The sequence below is a fragment of the Neophocaena asiaeorientalis genome, unplaced genomic scaffold (genome assembly GCF_003031525.2).
Source record: "Neophocaena asiaeorientalis asiaeorientalis breed wild unplaced genomic scaffold, Neophocaena_asiaeorientalis_V1.1 scaffold49, whole genome shotgun sequence".
NCBI lineage: Eukaryota > Metazoa > Chordata > Mammalia > Artiodactyla > Phocoenidae > Neophocaena > Neophocaena asiaeorientalis.
This window is the reverse complement of record NW_020172456.1, coordinates 2,649,413-2,669,652: the sequence shown is the minus strand read 5'-3', so window position 1 is coordinate 2,669,652 and position 20,240 is coordinate 2,649,413. Positions and strand designations below refer to the sequence as shown.

The window sequence follows — 20,240 nt, the reverse complement described above, 5'->3', positions numbered from 1 at the left end:
TCTGTACAAAATAACTGGGAGGGAAAGAGAAGGAGCCAAGGAAGCAGCAGCTTTATTAAGAGTCTAGGCATGTCTGGGAAACCCAGTTCAGTCACAGAGAAGAAAGGCTAATATTGGTACAGGAGTGCAGGAAACTGGCATTACAGAATATCCTCTCGAAAACCAACCATGAAACTAAAACCTCCATCTTAATAGCCTAACAGAAAAGCTGCTGAGTTTAGCCCCGGTGAAACTTGTGGAAGGTCCTAGTGAAATAATGAGATTTGTGCAGAAAAGGAGAGCTTCCTCCAGCAATGCTGAATGTGAGCTCCATATAAGGTTAGGGGTCTGGGTGGGAGGGAAAGGTAAGGGGGATGCTCTCATCTGTCACACAAGGCCACCTCGGGGTGCAAGTGAGAGAGGAACCAGTTTTTGTACAAAGGGAAGACCATGGCAGCAGAGGGACGCTGGCAATGTCTGTCATGAGGCGGAGGACTCTGTACAGTGTGAGGGCGCCTCCAACAGGTCCTGGCAACACTGGCAGCGCTTCCTGAGGCCCCTTGGGAGACAGCCATTCCGGTTCTGTCCTGACTTCCTTCAGAGCAAAACTGCCAATGTCCAGCACCAAGTCCAGGGTCATAATTAGCTGAGGGGAATGGAGTGGCCACCCTAGGACACCTGTACCTCTCAGTCGAGGAGACTTCCTTTCTGGAGCAGTCACTTTCCGCAGACCAAGAGAGATCTTGCCCAATATGGGCCCAATCTAGAAATTATTCCCACCTTCACATGAGCACCAGGTGGAGAGAGTCTCTCATGAGGCAAAGCTTTAGATCTTGCCCCTCAGATGATGGCCCCTGGACAAAAGATCGGTCTGAAGCTGTCGGTGCCCAGGTGCTAGTCTCTGTCCCACGGGTAGCAGGCACTGCCTGCTGACGATGGGCCCGAGCGATGTGATGCTTAACTCTCCTAAGAAGAGCGCTCTCTACTTTCACAGGCAGGAAAGGAAGAAATGAGGCAGGTTTCAAGGGAGCTGATGCCACTTAATTCTTCCATCGAATTTGCTGTGAAAAAAACAAACAATGATCAGTTTTTCACTGATCCTTACAGATAGGCAGATGGAATTCGATAAAACAAGGCCCACATCTAGGTAATGTAAGGAAAAGAAGGATGCAGGGGGGGAGGTTGAGAAAAAAAATTTTTTAATGTGGGGGGGAGTTCATTTATTTAGAGATGGATTAAATACCTATTCTGTATCTTACAAGCCTGATTTAGGGCATTTATTCTGGTTCTGCCTGCCTGAGGACAAAGACTCACTAGCTTTAGCTTGTGGAAGGTTCCAAATATCTAACAGGGACCTAAGCTCCACGTTAACAATAAGCTCAGCAATTTTCTGCTATGAGAGATGAGTCAGCTGTGTTCCCCAAATAGCTAAAATCTATTTCACCCACTTCTCTCTCCCAACAGGAAAGTCACATCCAGCCCCAGGCAACTATGCAGTTTGGATATTCTGAATCTGTAACGTTTGTTTCTAGACTCCCAGCAGTTAGTTCTTCCTACCTGCTAGGTTTAACAATGATCAGAGGACTACAATTGTCAGCGAAGGTCCCCACATCACCCTTATGTCATCTCACATCTCAGGAGTGACTTCTGCTGTGCTAACCAGTGCTTTTGCCCTGTAGGCCCATAGGAGACCCTTATCAAGAGATCCACAGGCTTGGCTGACAGCAATCCCATCCAGGCCATGGGAATATAAACTCAATGCTACTCTATGAACTGTCTCCTGACACTGCTGGAGGCGTAAGCTGCAGCTGCTCACCGAGCTGTTGAGAATGGCATCAATTTTCTCCTCCTCGGCAGATCCTTTATCCACCTTGCTCCTGTACACCAGCAACTGCTGACGATCCTTCAGGTCTCGGCAAGTCTATCACCAAAACAGACAACAATAAAAACTACCAATCAGCCTTCTCCAGAAGGGCCTTTTTCCTTTAGTCACTCCCGTTTTGAGCTAAGTTTCAAGGAGAAGCCAGGAAGCTACAGTGGGATAGCAGTGGGGTCAAGCACCCAATGAACTTCATGCTGAAGAGAAGTCTACAGAGGTTACGTGGCTTGATCCAGTTCTATGAATTCTCCGAGTGCAACGAATTTATAAAAGCAGAGAGAAACCAGTCAGAGGGCTGGGAAAATCATACAGGAGTGCTGGTTTCCAAACTAACTCTTGCCAGACCACTTTATCCACTGAGTTGAAACTGACAGACGAACCTCAGGATCTAGGACTTGAGACTATAATCTCCCACTTCCCACTGAGGTCTAACTCAGGGTTTTCATTTCTTACGGACTCACATCAATGACGACATCATGACACTTGAACTTGGTGGCTAAGTTCAACTTTGTGTCCACATCTTCCACCAGATTGACATACTCCTGTAATATCTGTGAAAAGAAGTACTTCTGATGAATGATTCCCAGATGTATTAAACCCAGAGCTCTGAAAGGTAGAAAAAAAAATCCTGAAGAAGGAAAAGTCAGTACCTGCAGTCTACAATTCCCATCATCAACCACAGGACTAGTTTTTCAGAGGGAAATGAGGTAGACTCTCTGCAGTACCTCCATGCTCCCCCAGGAAAGAAGGGAAGGGCCCATTCCTCCTTATCCCAGAGCTAGATACCCATGCCAGCAACAGGTATGCCCTAGACCTGACCCCCTGCTGTGCCCCCTTGCTCCTTGACGTCCTTTCTCATTAAGTTCTCTTTTTGCATCATTTGAATAGTATGTCAGTACTCCACCTGGGCTAAACACAGTAGATGCTCCTCAGAGAGGGCAGACTTGGATTACTTCTTAAGGGCAGAGGAGAACTTCCTTCTCTGGCCTTTTCTATGTCAACGTGCAGTACCACCATTATGCTGCCTTTAAGATAAGACCAGAGCAGGTCAAGTCTCCCATCGCTGAGCACTAGAGGCTGAAAGTTAGGTTTCCTAGAAGATCCTGTACCCTCTAAGAGCCATTACCTGGACAGGGGCACTGTTCTTGTGCAAAATTTCCACAACCCGATGGAAGCCAATGGGTGCTCTCTTCTTGGTATAGCCCAGCCAGTTCTGAAAAAGGAAGATGGGGCAGCTGTGGGTAGGCCAGACATCTGAGCTAATCTCCCTATGTTTTATGGTCAGACTAGAATAACATGGTGATGAGGAGTGGATGAATGGGAGGCGGGGGAGAGAGAAATGAAGAGAGATGAGAGTTTCAGAAAAGTCAAGGAACTCAGGAGGGTGGAAAAGAGTCAGAGGTATGAAATAAGTTCTTAGATCTATAGGCACGAATGCAGAAAAATGTCTGTGAAATATGGCTAAATAAAATAAGCAATTTACTTAACAATCCTTGTAGTATGAACTTATCTGGGTAGACTAATCCTACCCTTTACATCTTTATATTCATATAAATGTTTACTTGTCAGTTCATGAGGAAAGGTCTGGAAAGCCACCCATCAAACTTTTCACAGTGCTTGCCTTGAGGAAGGGACTGAGAAAGGAACAGGTGGACAATGGAAGAGGAACTTCACTCTTTACCCTCTACACTGTCATATCGTGTTTGATTTTGACACAGGCATATATTGCTTTGGTAGTTAATGTAGCCAATTAAATAACTAACAAAGGGGGAGAACAAAAAACTGTCAAACCCATAATGGAAAAATGGATATTTAAACATAAACTAATAGAGACATGACAACCAAATGTAATGCAAGATCCTTGACTGGATCCTGACAGCACACAAAAACAAAAACAAACAAAAAACAGCTCTAAAGAGCTAATTTATATGTATGATAATATTCTTATATTAATGTTAAATTTCTTGAGAATGATAATATTGTGGTTACAAATGAGATAAATGCTTAAGTAATTAAAGGAAAAGTATCATGGTATTTGCAACTTACTTTCAAATGTTTCAGCAAAAGAAAAAAAAGCATATGGCAAAAATGTTAACAAATTAGTGAAGCAGGTGAAGGCTGTTAACTATTCTTTCAGCTTTTCTTTAGGTTTGAAACTTTGGAAAATAAAAATCTGAAGGAAAAATGTCTACCAGTAACTAGAACTTGAGACTCCCAGGAGGCATAGGATGACAAGATGGTATCGCCAAGGCATCAGCGGCATGGAACAGTCCCAGGGCACCCACCTTTGTGGTAAACAGGGCATCGACATCATGCCAGGCCCGAAGCTTGGCGCGAGCAGCCAGGGCTGTCAGCACATACTGTTTTTCTGGGATCTAGAAAACAGAGGTCAGGGGAAATTAAGGAGAAGTAGAAATGCATCAGGGGATGTGCTTGAGAATTTGGAAAGATAGGCAAAAATATTCCCTGGTGTTGATTCTGCCTCTTAAAATCCACAAATCTCTCAGGTTTCCAAGCCCCAGCACTGCTGCAGGCCATTCGGTTAAAGCCTTCCCTCACTTCCCACAAACTTACTCCATTTTCCCCTTAACCTTGAACATTAAGGGACTTACTACTGTGCAGGGATAGAAAGCAACATCCACTCCATGCAGTTACTCTGATACTACTTTTACCAAACACTGACTAATTTATATCTACCTTAAATGTCTTCTTCAGGTTGACTGGACTGCTGAATGTGCCCTAGGATGAAAGTGAAGAAGGAACTTTAGTGGTATTTCTCAAATACTACCAATCTCCCCTTTTCTTTTCCACTACATAGACAGTCTACATTTCACTCCGTAACCATTTAAACCCGGAAATTAATTTAAGAGAAAAGCTCCATCAGGTCTAACTGGATATCACCATAACCCAGCTTCAGTGGACTGGATTAATAGGTATGCTGTATTTCCCAACTTTATGCTAATCCTGTTATCATTATGATCATGCCCACCTATAGTCATTAAATTTACACCTCTTCAAAAAATGTTTTTAAAGTACCCACAAGTAACTATCCCCCGCTGCTCTTCTCTGTACTGTGCGAATCCATTTGAAACTATGGACCTTTGAACAAAGACTGCTATGGGAGCAGCACCGCTCCATGCCAGCTCACTGGAAGCCATGCAAACCCTTACAGACCTCTTTTCTCCTCTTGGTTCACCCCTGCTGAGAGCCGGGAAGGCTTCCCAGATGGATTGCTGAGAATTATGTGCACCCATTGTAAATAGGATATGCTGAAGTACTGGCTTTGAAATATGCTCGTCTTGTGCAGTGAGAATGTGTGGGGCCTTTCTTTCACGTTCTGCCTGTACCTCAGCCTCTGTGTAGTGGTAGAAGCAGGAGTAGAAAAGCGTCGTCACTAACGGCATGTTGAGGATAGAAGCTTTGCGGGGGTGCTTCCGGAAGATTTCAGTCTGTCCTGCTGATTCTAGATGTCGATCATTTGCCTGTGGTGGCGTGAGCCAAGTGAAAAAAAGGACAATGTCCATGGAGTAGAGGCAGGAGAGAAGCCTTTAATATTACAGCAGTTGTGCTTCCTACCCTAGGAAAGAGGCAAAGAAGAGAAAAAGAAAAGGAATTGCCTAGGATGGCCCAGAGGAGCTTAAAATCCAGAAAATGATGCCAGGCCCAAGTTGGATGGAGGAAGACCAGAGAAATAGTGATGAAATGGAGTTCTGGGAAATACTTCCAGGTTAATAGCAAGTGAGAAGAAAAAGGATGCCTGAAGACAATGGACAGAAGGCTACCACGTAGAGAGAGAGAATGAAAGGCTCTTAGAAAATGTAACAGGAAATGACCTATGTGGGCAGAGCCGAAGTCTCCTAGCTGCTGAATGGCAGTGAGCTTTGGCACTGAAGCAGAAAGTGTAGAGACAAGGAGTCTAACCTCGATAATGATCTGACGTTCCAGGAGCGTGTAATGGTCTTGTATGTGTGCAGAATCTTCTGCTGAAAATGGCAAACTGGGAGAGGGCCAGAAGGTTAGTACCTCATTCTCTACTCAAACAGGAAACAAACCCAACTAAACCAAATCACCACTGTAAGCATAAAAAGCTCGTGGGGCTTCATAAATCTGACCTCAGTTCACCGTTAGAGCATCCCTGAAAGGTAGAGAGAGAGAAAGCAGAAAATAGAGGAGACCGTTGGCTGGGATTTTATATTTAAGGTTTTGTCAATTCGAGAAGGAGCCTGAAAGTCCACGAAATATACAGTCACTGGTGATTTTGCTGAGGAATGAATTAGAATCCCCTCATTGTGGGAGTTGGAATGTTTGATGAACGAGTCACTTAGCTAGTGAGTGAGCCTAGCCAGCTGCCTATCATCCACATCCCCGTGAAGCACAGTGGTTCCTATCATTGCTTAATGTCAATGCTTAACTCTCCTTAAGGGGCACTTACATTTGTTAGCAATTTTTTTTTTTGAGCAATTTTTATTGGGGTATAGTTGCTTTACAATGTTGTGTTAGTTTCTGCTGTACAGCTAAGTGAATCATGTGAGCCATTTTTTAATGCAGAGTAATAAGGTAAAATCAAGTTACACAGCACGGCGGTATGTTTGTAGATCAGTAAAGATCTCAGAGCTCTACATAATGTCAAGGGTCCCATCTTCAACACTACATTATATTTTTACACATGAAGAAGTTGAGGGACAAATAGTGTGTTGCCTAAAAGCTATATGGTAAGTCAATGAGTAAGGCCAGGAATAGAAGCCAGATTTTAAACTCCCAGTTCCCAGACCTTCCTTCAGAAAGTGCTGTCTTATTCCCCTAGTCCACTCACTCCAGGAAGAATTCTGAAATTCAATTACACTCTCCCAGATAAGTGTGATCCCCAGTCAGTTTTTGGAAGAGATAAAGAGGACAGCAAAAGGTTCCAGTTACTTCACTATTCTAACTTCTCTTTGTTTACGAGAGGCCATATGACACATCAGCTCAGTAGCTGATAAAGTTAAAATTACGGATTGCATTGAAATAAACAAATTTCTAAATGTGAAACCTGGAAATCATGTCACATGAGGAATGATTAAAACAACTGTGACCACTGAACCTCGAGCAAGGTCTACTGGGTAGACTCCACATCTGTCTTGACAGATACAGGGAAGCAAGTTTTAGCTCAATATAAGGAAGCACTTTCCAATAAAGAAGGCTGTCTGACAATAAAATAAGCTACTTCCCAGAGAACTGTGTGCCCCATCACTGGAAGAATAATATGTGGGGCTGGTTTTTACAGGGATTTATATTCTGAATGAAAGCTGGACTGAATCAGTAGTTCTTGGACTGTGGAGTTTCAAGGACCAGTAACACTGAAAATAATATATAAGGTAAAATGTTGCCAACTTTTTCTTTTAATATATAAGGAAACACAAAAAAAATTATAACCCATTTTTCTACCAAAAAGGGGGTGGAGGAGGGGAAAAAAAATCCCAGAATAAAAGGCAGTCTTTCAAATTAAATAAATATAGTTTTAGGAGAAAACTCTCTACATTGTCCTTATTATTCTCAATTTACCACCTATCAGAGAAAACTCTGTGGGGGACTAGTGTTTGGAACCACTGAATGAGATGATCATTAACGATGCTTGTATGATCCATTGTTAGCCTTTCCCTGCAACCATCGATCCATTCTACCCTTTTTTAGTCTCTTCATTGCTCTGTATAAGAGTATTTATAGTTAAAAACATTTCTCCCCCACTTACCCAATGCAGGTCTTAAGAAATTCTTTTCGTTTCTCGGGGTCCTGAATGTTCAAATGCTCTCGATAATGGGTTAGCTACAAAAAACAAAGAAAGGCTTTGAGCTATTTCTTTTCCTCAGAAGGGCAAGGTAGCTCTGTAAGTAGATTTCCCATGCTTAAAAACTAAATTCTCATTACCAGAGATTCCTCTGTGAATAGATGAGGGGGCAGGGGGTGGGGAGAAGGGCAAAGAATGATTCAAAATTATTATCTCTAACTGCATTATCCAATATGGTAGCCACTAGCCACTAGTTTCAAGAAAAAGTTGTTCTTAGGAAATCTTCATATTCTACGGGGATAAACTAAAAGCAGACTCTCAGCTTTGCCAATTGCAAAGTTTACAAGGTTGAAAAACTCCCAATTTATATACAACAGCATGCATGATAAATCATCTTCAATTCAAACATAATACAGAATATGAAGAAAATATGAAAGTTTTAGATAAAAATAAGTTATGCAAAACACATTTATTTTCACTGATTAATCAAACTTCAAAATAACAAACTTTATAAGAATGCTATTTGAAGAAAATTCCTTATAGTTTTGAACCTACAGAAATTAAAAATGTAAACAAAAAGTTTTTCAAAATGATTACTACAGATTCCCATCATTTTGAGTAGATTTAGATAAAGGGTTTTTGAGATTTTCCCATGCCCTGAATATTAAGTACAAGTTCCTTTTACAAAATATTACTGAAAAACATTTTCCTGAATTATATTCTGTTGCACAAAGAAGGTTAAAAATATATTACCACCAATGTGTGGTACAGCGACTAAAAGGACAATCCTGACATTGACGGCACTGAGAAGTTCTTACCCCTGCACCATAATGTTCAACTTTTCAAATGGATCACTGAAGTCTGAATAATACAATGACATTTTTGGTAAAATTTCAGATTTATTCTTGTATTCCAGGAGTTTCTTCTCTAATGGTGAAAATTTGCCCCAAATCAATTTTAACAGTCATTGAGCTCTCAGCCAAAATGTGCATTGGGTGCACCACCAGCAGCCTGACCTATCTTCCTTCATGACCTGTATCTGGTTTCTTATCCCTCTTTGCTTTCAGTATTATCTTTAGTATTAGAAGCCAAAACCCCAAAGCTCCAACAAACCAAGAATTGAAAACAACTAGAAATTAAGAGACAAACTCCAAATTGACCAGGCCAATTTTCATTCAGCTATTAAAAAAAAATTATTCATAAGCCCAATCAAAACAGCATATAAAAAGAAACAAAATGGTACATCATTTGGATTGTTTTTAGGCTTCCCAGATGCCTTTCTCTCCTGGATATAATCAATACCAAAGGAAAGAAAATATTCAATCAGTTTGGGATCTTGGAGGCTGGGTTTTGGCTTAGACTTCTGTTAAAGAGGCCCCCAACTGAAACAAAGGCCACACTTACCGCAAGCTCTTCCGTTCTATCTAGGAACCTGGGAAGAAGCAGAAGGCAGCAGGGCATTTTTATTTATTGATGTGTGGCAGTATAACCTCACAAAATAGGATGACTGCTCTAAAAGAAACACAATTCAAACTCATTTGCCTCTACACATAAGATAAACTCTTCTTAAACCCTCTACTAATCAGCAACACCTTGAGAACACATGGTGGATCAGGTATCATTGTCCCCCCATCTACCTAGCTGAGCAAAGAGCAAAGAAGACACTGCAGGACACTAATAACTGTAATGTTAACAGATCTGACAGAAAGGCTCAGAGCCTCCGCAAAACCTTAGCCCACAGCAGTCTTCTGTTTTTTGTTTTTTTTTAAATACAGCTGAAGAGTTTTTTTTTTAATTAATGTATTTATTTGTTTATTTATTTTTGGTTGCATTGGGTCTTCATTGCTGCGCGCAGGCTTTCTCTGGTTGCGGCGAGCGGGGGCTACTCTTCATTGCGGTGCGCAGGCTTCTCATTGTGGTGGCTTCTCTTGTTGCGGAGCACGGGCTCTAGGCGCGCAGGCTTCAGTAGTTGTGGCTCACAGGCTCCGTAGTCGTGGCTCGTGGGATCTAGAGTGCAGGCTCAGTAGTTGTGGCGCACGGGCTTAGTTGCTCCATGGCATATGGGATCTTCCTGGACCAGGGCTCGAACCCGTGTTCACTGCATTGGCAGGCGGATTCTTAACCACTGCGCCACCAGGGAAGCCCTGGTTTTTTGGGGGGGTTTTTTTGCGCTACGCGGGCCTCTCACTGCTGTGGCCTCTCCCGTTGCGGAGCACAGGCTCCGGACCTGCAGGCTCAGTGGCTATGGCTCACGGGCCCAGCTGATCCGCAGCATGTGGGATCCTCCCGAACCGGGGCACAAACCCGCGTCCCCTGCATGGGCAGGCGGACTCTCAACCACTGCGCCACCAGGGAAGCCCCCCGTTTTTTTTTTTTTAAAAGATGAAAACACTTTTCTCTGTCATTACAATCTTGGAAACAGATTGTCTATACTGCCCTCTGTTGTTTTCAGGTACAGCAAACAATGTGTTTGGTCTCTCCCCAAAGGTGGTAAGGCCTTGGAGAACAAGGACTTGTCTTCTTACCCTAAATGGACCACTATAATTAACATCACTAATTTGGCATAGAGGTGATACTTAATAAAGCCTTGTTGATTAGGAGGGAAAGGAAGGAAAGAAGGAAGGAGGGAGGGAGGAAAGGGTTGGGGGAACAACCTGTCTCGATGAACATGTCTTCTGCAAATTCCTGGCTAACCATCTGTAATCTTGATCCTGCCCAGGTGACCTGCTTTCCCCACCTTAGTCTTCGGGGCAGCTCATCACTGTGCTGAAGCCATGGGGTAAATGAAGTTACCTTGGGCCACATGTCAGCCTAAACAGAGGTTCCAGCCCCTTCTCTGATACTGAAGAAAGGACATAAAATAGTCCCTACCAGTTGAAATGAGACAGGGAAGAAACACATGATAGAAGACAGCCACCCCCAGTAGATACGCCTACCTCTTGCCTCTCTACCTATCAAAATCCTACCTAGTCTCACAGGCCCAACTCAATTCCTAATCACTTCCATGAGGCTCTCCGCAGATATCCTGACTGAAAATTATATATGCTTCTTCTGCTCTTCCACTGTACTTCTCACTGGCATCCCTGGGGACCAAGTAATAAAAGATACCTTTATTCTAGGTCTTTTGTAAGAAAATACGTAATAAATATTAATACTACAGACTAGGCATTATGCTGAGTGTTTATACACACGAACTCTTTTCATCTTCATAATGACCTGTGGGGTGGGTATCATCATCTCCATTTTACAGATGTGAAAACTGATGCTTGGAGAGGTTGAGTAACTTGCTCAAGGTCACGCTATGAACTAAGTGGTGGAGACAATATTCAACGCAGGTGCTTGACTCCAGAGCCTGGTTCTTAACCACCTGCTGCACGGTCACTTTATCACAGGTTGTGGTACATTATTAGTTATCCCATCATGTTTCTTTTTTCTTTCTTTTTTTTTTTTGGCCGTGCTGCACGGCTTGCAGGATCTTAATTCCCTAACCCAGACTTAACCCTGGCCATGGCAGTGAAAGTGCCAAGTCCTAACCACTGGATCGCCAAGGAATTCTCCCATCACGTCTCAATATCCTGTCTGATAAGCATTTCCATAAAAGAGGGGCAGTGTCCTCTCTTTCTCTGTATTATTGCCCAGAGTGCTTTGAACAAAGTACTTAACGAACTTTATAGACCAGATGATCAGTTCTTACCTGAAGAGGTCCAAAAGCAGCTTTTGATCCCCTATCTCCTTAAGGAAGTGAATGAGATGTCTCAGGGCAACCTGCCGTACCTCCAGCTCTCGGAAGAGGATCTCTAGCAGGCAGGAAGAAGGAGTTAGATGGGGAAAGATTAAAGCCTATTACTCAATAGGAAATTGCTCTCCCTACTCACACATTCCAAACATGATCTCCTCAAAATCCACCAGAAGCTAGGAATGGCTTTCTTTGGTGCCCATCCCTATGGCTCAACCCACCAGCAACATACTCCATGGTCCAGGGCAATGCTTAGCCTTTGTGCTTTCAGTTCTCACCAACACAAACATCAGGCACTGAGCATGGACTTTCACATCCTCAAACCCACATAGCCATCTGTCTGTCCAATAAATGGAGGGGCTTTGTAGTTACTGTAGTTATCACCCTAAAGGAAGAACAACTGCCCTCAGGGTTGTGATGTGTATTCAGAAGTCTCAGGCCACCCCAGCTGTCCCTAAAGTAGACTTGATGCTGGTAAATTCTGGTATGAAAGCCACAATGCCATTCTCCCTTCAAATGTAGTAGACACCTTACTGACTGAAGATTTCCCTTAAACCACGCTCACCTTTGCTCAATGTCCTCTTCAGGAAGATCAGAACCTAGAAGAAAAAGAGAACTAAGAATGAATTATCCTGTGTAACCGTCCAAACACAAGGCCCTGCCTGAGCACCTGATGTCTAGGAATGAGGCCAGCAACTCATTAGGAATCTCTGCCGGTCTATACAATAGGTTTCTCTATGTGATAGAAGGACAGGTGATGGACATATGGAATGAGCTGTGTCTTGGGAGTCCACATACCAGTGCCCCTACTGGTGAGAGGCACCTCCCTCCCTGTGTGGGATGCTGCTCTCACATCTCTCCTCCTTCAGATTATTTTTGAGAACACGAAGTGGCCAACCTACTACTTCTGGGTCATAATCAAGAGTGCCACACACAATGCATATCCTGCCAGCTAAGCCTTAGAACACGTACTTCTGAGAATCTTCCACTTCAAGAGGAAACCCAGGGTCTCTACTTGACATTACCAACAAGGACCTACTGTATAGCACAGAGAACTATACCCAATAGAATCTGAAAAAGAATAGCTACATATATAACTGAATCACTTCACTGTACACTCGAAACTAACACAACACTGTAAATCAACTATACTTCAAATAAATAGATTTTTTAAAAATCTATTCTGATTAGACTTTCAGAAACAAATGAAAACAATACTTAAACAACAAACAAAACCCACAACTCACCGCAGTAATGACGTTTCCATCATGCATGCTTACTGCTTCTTCTAGGAGTTGTAGCTTGTCCTGTAAGGAGCGGAATCTTTCCAGGGAGCAGACCTGGCAGTGTAAGAACAGAATTGGTGTGCAAGGAAGACAATTTCCTATATTCTTTTGTCACTGAATACTGAAGAATGGGCAAGAATAAACTAAAATGTCGCCAAGGAGAGCTTCTTTGTTTTTACACAACAGCCCCCAGCACTCTATGAGCCAAGAGATTCCCATCATACCCTCCCTAGTTCAGCCTTATGCCCTAGAAGATGCTGATGTCCTGATGAACTCTTGCCAAAGTCAACGGGTAGAGAGCTCACTTGTTCTCTTTTCCTCTTTTTCTTTAAATCTGTTTTTTCGGTTTGTTTGTTTGGTTGTTTTTTTTCAAACCCTTGTGTTGAGGGCTGACTTTCAGTAGGTCGCAGCAAGGGAGCTGCTCTGCTACGAACGAGACGCTGATCCAGAAGCAGGTCGTCTACGAATAGTTTAGGACCAGGTTCCCCAGGAACGTGTGGTGTGTGATGGGCAAGGCGGTGGCTGCCTTTCCAGCAGTGCCCTATGTCCTAGGACGAAGGGCTCTCTGCACCGGACCCCGGTCCCGAAGTTCCGCAGGGTACGCCACGCCACCGCAGACAGTGGGGGACCAGCTATCTGAGGCCAACTTGTTCTCTTTTTAATGGGGCATGATTTACATAGCATAAAATCTACCCTATTTAAGTGTACAGTTCAGTGAGTTTGGCAAGTAAATAATTCCATGTAACTACTACCACAACCAAGAAACAGAACATTTCCATCACCCCAGAAAGTTCCCTTGTCCACTCTGATGTCAATACCCTTCTCCCATCCCTACCCCCCAACAACCACTGATCTGTTTTGTCACTAAAATTTTGCCTTTTCTAGACTTTCAGAAAAACAGAATCATACAATATGTACTCTTTTGTATCTGGCTTTTCACTCAATATAATGTTTCTGAGATGGATCTATACGTTGTGGTATTAGTAGTTTGCTCCTATTTACTGGTGAGTAGTTTTCCATTGTATGGGCATACCACAAGTTTTTAATCCATTTACTTACTGATGGATATTTGAGTTATTTCCACTTTAGGGGCCGTAACAAATAAAGTTACTATGAACATCTGAGTACAAGTCTTTGTATGAACACATTTTCATTCCTCCTGGATTGTAAATGTCTAGTAGTGAAACTAAATGTGTTTAATTTTGTAAGAAACTATCAGACTACTTCCCAAAGTAGTTTTACCATTCTACCTTCCTGCTTGCACTGTATGAGAGTTCCAGCTGCTCCGCATCCTCCCACTGCATGGTAAGATCAGTATTTTTAAATTTAGCCATTACAGTGGCTGTATAGTGATATCTCAGTTTTAATTCATGTTTTCTTGATAACTGATAATGTTGAGCATCTTTTCAAGTGATTATTGGCCACTTATGTATCTTTTTTGTGATATAACTAGTCAAATCTTGAGCCAATTTTTATTTATTTAAAAGATTTATTTATTATTTATTTATTTATTTAATTTATTTTTGGCTTCGTCAGGCCTTAGTTGTGGCACACGGGATATTGGTAGAGGCATGCAGGATCTTTCGTTGCCACATGGGCTATTCGTTGCGGCGCGTGGGCTTCTCTCTAGCTGTGGCATGTGGGTTTTCTCTCTCTAGTTGTGGCGTGCAGGCTCCAGGGTGTGTGGGCTCTGTAGTTTGCAGCACACAGGCTCTCTAGTTGAGGCACACGAGCTCAGTAGTTGTGCCTCGTGGGCTTAGTTGACCCATGGCATGTGGGATCTTAGTTCCCTGACCAGGGATCAAACCTGCGTCCCCTGCATTGTAAGGCAGATTCTTTACCACTGGACCACCAGTGAAGTCCCCTTGAGCCAATTTTTAAATTGGATTGTTTGGGACTTCCCTAGTGGCGCAGCAGTTAAGAATCTGCCTGCCAATGCAGAGGACATGGGTTTGATCCCTGGTCTGGGAATATCCCACATGCTGCGGAACAACTAAGCCTGTGTGCCACAACTACTGAAGCCTGTGCACCTAGAGCCCGCCTGCTACAACTACTGAAGCCCACGCACCTAGAGTCCGTGCTCCACAAGGGAAGCCACCACAATGAGAAGCCAGCGCACTGCAACGAAGAGTAGCCCACGCTTGCCGCAAATAGGGAAAGCCTGCACACAGCAACAAAGACCCAACGCAGCCAGAAAGATTTTTAAAAGTTAAAAAAAAAATAAATTGGATTGTTTATCTTCTTATTACTGAAGATAATTCATTATATTTTATGTACATATTCTGGATAAAATCCTTTATGACACATGTATTTTGCACATATTTTCTCCTAGCTATGGTCTTTTTGTGATTTCTTCCGTTTGTTTGTTCATTTGAATTTATTTCATTTTATTTATTTTTGGCTTCACTGGGTCTTCGCTGCTGCATGAGGGCTTTCTCTAACTGCATCAAGAGGGGACTACTCTTCGTTGAGGTGCACAGGCTTCTCATTGCGGTGGTTTCTCTCGTTGTGGAGCACAGGCTCTAGGCATGCAGGCTTCAGTAGTTGTGGCTTGTGGGCTCTAGAGCGCAGGCTCGGTAGTTGTGGTGCATGGGCTTAGCTGCTCCATGGCATGTGGGATCTTCCCAGACCAGGGCTCAAACCCATGTCCCCTGCATTGGCAGGCAGATTCTTAACCAATGCACCACCAGGGAAGCCTGTCTTTTTATGTTTTTAACAGTGTTTTTAAAGAACAAAAGTTCTGGGCTTCCCTGGTGGCACAGTGGTTGAGAGTCCACCTGCCGATGCAGGGGACGCGGGTTTGCGCCCCAGTCCGGGAGGATCCCACATGCCGCGGAGCAGCTGGGCCCGTGAGCCATGGCCACGGAGCCTGCGCGTCTGGAGCCTGTGCTCCGCAACAGGAGAGGCCATAACAGTGAGAGGCCCACATACAGCAAAAAAAAAAAAAAAAAAAAAAAAAAAAAAAGAACAAAAGTTCTTAATTTTGGTGAAGTCCATCTTTTCAATTTTTCCCCTTCCATTTGATGGTTTTTGTGTGCTTAGGTAATAAGTCTTTACGTAACCCAAGGTCACAAAGATTTTCACCTATATTTTCTTCTAGTTTTATAGTTTTACCCCTTATTCTACATTTAGGTTTATGATCCATTTTGATCCATTAATTATTATGATGTCAATTCTCCCAAAATTGGTATATAGATTCAATGCAATCCCAATCAAAATCCCAGCAGCTCTTTTGTAGACACTGACAAGCTGATAGTAAAATATATATGGAAATACAAAGGATCTAGAATAGCTGAAATAATTTTGGAAGAGAAGAATAAAGCTGAATAACTTATATTACCTGATTTCAAGATTTACTACAAAGCTACAATAATCAAGGCCTTGGTAATGGCATAAGGATAGACAAATCAATCAACCAGAAGAGAGCCCAAAAAGAGACCTACATATATATGGCCAATTCATTTTTGACAAAGGCACCAAAGTAATTCAATGCGGAAAGAATAGGCTTTTCAACAAATACTGCTGGAACAAATGGAGAACCACATGGGAAAAAATGAATGTCAATTTTTACCTCACACCATACACAAAAGTTAACTCACAATGGATCAGACCTAAACATAAAAGATTGTTCTCACTCTTACAGGCACTACTTTTCACTCTCATCCATCACTCTTTCCCCCCTTCCCCATCAAAGCAACACTAAACCCTGGAGAATCAGAAATTTTGCAGCTGACTTGTCTTCTTAGTGGATTGATTTTCCTCCTGAAAACCACTTCATTTAACAAATATAACCAAAGAGAAAGGTCAAGCTGCCCAGCTTCCCAAAAAATCTCACAAGAATTCTCTCCCCAGTGGCCTTACCTTGCCCTTCCGAAGGCGTCGCACCGTGTCACTGGGGCTCCAATCATTGCTGTAATCCTGAAATATTAGCAACGCATGAATCCCAGGAAGTTAAGGGATCAGAATTGTAAGTGTGCCCGCTCCTCATCTCAAACTCATAAACTTAGTCCCTAAAGGGAAGATATTTTGTGGAAGGAAACGGATGAAAAAATAAGAACTGGGATGGTCTCGTTCTGAGTTTCTTAAGGAACTAGAACAGAGACAATACAGGCAGGAGGAGTTGGATCATACAGGGAATGGATCAACTAACAAAACCAGCAACGCTATGCCTAAGTGATTCAGGATTTCAACCCCTAAATGCAGTTTTGGGACTCTAATTAACGGCTTTGCCAATAGAGGGAAAGAGAGGAACGTGTTCCTTTTTTGGACCTTATGATATCGTTTCTTCCTTTTGAATCGATTTGCTTTTTTATGTGCTTCATGGGAATGTGAGTTCCACCAAGCTTCCAGACCACAGTGGTGATCAAAAGTTTCAAAGTACAACCTAAAAAAGGCAGCATAATGGGTAAGGAAAGTGTGCCAGGACTGAATCAGAAAATAGAGATTCTGAGTCCAAGTTCTACCATTTAACTAGCTGTGAGACTCCAGGCAAGTTCTGTTTAGAAATCCAATTTTCTTACCTATAAAAGGGGTTTAAAATCATACCTGCTCAAAGATTTGAGAAAATCAAGCAAGATAACATATGTCAAAGTATGTCAAACTGTGTAAAGATATAACACAGTGTAGGATATAACTCACCCTATACTCCCCCTTGGGTCTCCCTAGCTCTGGAGCATAGCTCTTGGCAGATGTGTCCGACAGAGCTGAAAAAGAACAGGCAACTGATTCAGAAGGGCACCATCTCCTGCCATTCCCTTCCTCTACTGCTTCCTTCTCAGGCACATTTTTTTTTTTCATTTGGCCCCCAAGGTATCATTATGGCCCAAAGTAGATCCCATTCCTTCCCCAAAGACAGCATCCCTAGAAGTTACCCTTTGCTCCTGTAACCAGAATGGTCTTGGCCTCCTTACTCAGCATCAGAAAATCTTTCTAATAATGATGATAGATTCAGAAGAAATGTCATCATCTAATTATCACTTGTCCCCATGACTCCCCAGGTTGTACCCCAGATCAGTAATATCTCCCACAGTAATCAAGAGAAGAGGGTCAATGCCTACCATCAGAGAGGGACTGGAAACTTCCAGGTCTAGTTCTCCCTAAAGGTAAAGTACACATAAGGTCAACAGTTCAAGTCAGAGCCATTCAGGCTTGGTTAAGGATGCAGTGCACATAAAACTTTTTTATGCAATATGAGAACTTAAGGCTTAAAAAAGTTTTTATTCAACTTCAGAAATTTGAGGTGCTACAAAAAAAAAAAGGCACTGAGGAACAGTTTCTAAAATTGTGGTTAAAATATACATAACATAAACTTTACCATTTTTAAGTACGCAGTTCAGTGGTACTGAGTACATCCACAATGTACAATCATCACTACTACCCATCTCCAGAAACTTCTCAGCATCCCAAATTGAGACTCTGTACCCATTAAACACTACCTCCCATTCCTGCTCCCTCTCATCCCCTGGTAACCACTATTCTACTTTCTATCTCTATGAATCTGACTATTCTAGGTATCTCACAGAAATGGAATCATACAGTACATGTCCTTGTATGTCTGGCTTAATTCACTTAGCATAATGTCCTCAAGGTTCATCCACGTTGTAGCATGAATGAGAATTTTGATCCTTTTTAATGCTGCATAATATTCCACTGCATATACATGCCACATTTCGCTTATTCATTCTTCAGTCAACGGACATTTGGGTTGTTTCCATATTGTGGCTATTCTGAATAATGGTATTATGAACACTGGTGTATAAAAATACCTGTTCAAGTCCCTGCTTTGAACCCTTTTTGGTATATACCTAGAAGTGGCCTGCTGGATCATATGATTGTTCTATGTTGAATTTTTTGAGGAACTACCAAACTGTCTTCCACAGTGGTTGTACCATTTTATATTCCCACCAGCAGTGCACAAGGATTTCCAACAGAAACGCACAGGGGTAGGGAGGAATTCTGACCTAGGCAAATTTCTTCAGTACCTGTCACAGGGTTAATGTCAGTTTTGTTCATCATGTTCCAGAAACCCAGTCCAAGCCCTGTGAATTCCCCTCACTTCTGCCCTGCCTGATCCCCAACTGCCAGCTCCAAAGATTTTTTGTCCCTCAATAATCTTTTTCTTACAGAGTAAATGAAAATTATAGCCTCAGCGGTTTTTTTTTAAAAAAGAAAAGGACTCCCTGTCCCTTTAACCATCACTCTTTACCTCTAAAAAAGCTGCTCAGGGAGTAGGTAGAAGCAGGTTTGGGTAGTTGTGCATAGGAGGAGAAGCTGTTTCGGTTCTTTAGCTGTTCACGCTCATGGTTTGACCCACTATTACTAGCAGTCTCTTTGATGGACCACGAGATACCTGCAAGATAATAAGATCTAGATCAGTAATTCTCATCCAAAATAATGCCTTGGCATCCAGCATTCCAATAAACTCTAAAAGCTTTTCATTAGAGGCTCTGGTCCCTTGTCAACATGAACTTAAAAAATTGGGGCAGGGAGAAAGGACAGAATCAAATAGACCCATCAACAGAAAAAAGGGGCAAAGGAACTGAATAAACGGATCACAGAAAAGGAAATACAAGTGGCTATTAAACATGTGAAAAGATGCTCAACCTCACTCTTAATAAGAGAATTACACAAAATAAAAGTACACTGAGATACCACTGGCCCCCTGTAAGACTGGCAAAGACCCAGAAGTTTGGTAATACCCTGTGTTGCCAAGGCTGTGGTGGAGAAAGGAATACTCTGACACTGCTGGTGGGAGTGCAAACTGGTGCAACCCCTGTGAAAGGCAACTTGGCAATATCTAACCAACACAGATGCAAATACTCTCTGGCAGTAATTCCACTCTAGGAATTGATCTTTCAGACACTCTTATATGGGCAAAATACAAGGTTATTGACTGCAATATAAACAACAGAAGACTGGAAACAATCTAAAGTTCAACAGTGGACTGGTTAAATAAATTATGAGAAATCCATACAATGTATACTATGCTGCTATTTTTGAAAAGGAAGAGGCAGAATGAGAAAGCTCTTTATGTACTGATATGGAAAGATCTTCAAGCTATACTGTCAAGTGAAAAGAGCAGGGTATAAAGTATGCTACCACGGGTGTAAAAAAGGGAGTAAAAATATATACTCCTATATGTATTTCCAAATGCAAAAAGAATCTTTAGATGAATACACAGAAAGCAAACAGCAGCAGTTGTATTTTGGATGGCCAGGGCCTGAGAACTGAGTAGATGCATGACAGTGGGGGAGGGAAACTTTTCACTGTGTGCCTTAAATACTTTTTACTTTTTAAATCATGTGACAGTATTTCCCAGTTTAAAAAAAAACTTGGGCTTCCCTGGTGGCGCAGTGGTTGAGAATCTGCCTGCCGATGCAGGGGACATGGGCTTGAGCCCTGGTCTGGGAAGATCCCACATGCCACAGGGCAACTAGGCCCGTGAGCCACAACTACTGAGCCTGCGTGTATGGAGCCTATGCTCCACAACAGGAGAGGCCGTGATAGTGAGAGGCCCACGCACCGTGATGAAGAGTGGCCCCCGCTTGCCGCAACCAGAGAAAGCCCTCGCACAGAAACGAAGACCCAACACAGCCA

The 20,240-nt window shown here is 42.6% G+C and overlaps 1 protein-coding gene across 1 annotated transcript in view; it reads right to left on the bottom strand.

Annotated features, from left to right (window-relative positions):
• Positions 1–36: 36 nt before the first annotated feature.
• VIPAS39 (VPS33B interacting protein, apical-basolateral polarity regulator, spe-39 homolog) overlaps positions 37–20,240 on the bottom strand; it is a 24,832-nt gene continuing 4,628 nt past the window's right edge. The window contains exons 4-20 of the mRNA XM_024737895.1: positions 18,850–18,993; positions 17,702–17,740; positions 17,283–17,347; positions 16,506–16,562; positions 12,606–12,698; positions 11,924–11,957; positions 11,317–11,419; positions 9,027–9,054; positions 7,587–7,660; positions 5,780–5,855; positions 5,206–5,340; positions 4,556–4,597; positions 4,144–4,233; positions 2,985–3,071; positions 2,320–2,409; positions 1,796–1,900; positions 37–1,040 (exon numbers count right to left, since the gene is read on the bottom strand). Coding sequence (XP_024593663.1) covers positions 1,020–1,040; positions 1,796–1,900; positions 2,320–2,409; positions 2,985–3,071; positions 4,144–4,233; positions 4,556–4,597; positions 5,206–5,340; positions 5,780–5,855; positions 7,587–7,660; positions 9,027–9,054; positions 11,317–11,419; positions 11,924–11,957; positions 12,606–12,698; positions 16,506–16,562; positions 17,283–17,347; positions 17,702–17,740; positions 18,850–18,993 — 1,283 coding nt within the window. The 3' untranslated portion in view covers positions 37–1,019. The remainder of the gene's footprint in view (positions 1,041–1,795; positions 1,901–2,319; positions 2,410–2,984; positions 3,072–4,143; positions 4,234–4,555; positions 4,598–5,205; positions 5,341–5,779; positions 5,856–7,586; positions 7,661–9,026; positions 9,055–11,316; positions 11,420–11,923; positions 11,958–12,605; positions 12,699–16,505; positions 16,563–17,282; positions 17,348–17,701; positions 17,741–18,849; positions 18,994–20,240) is intronic.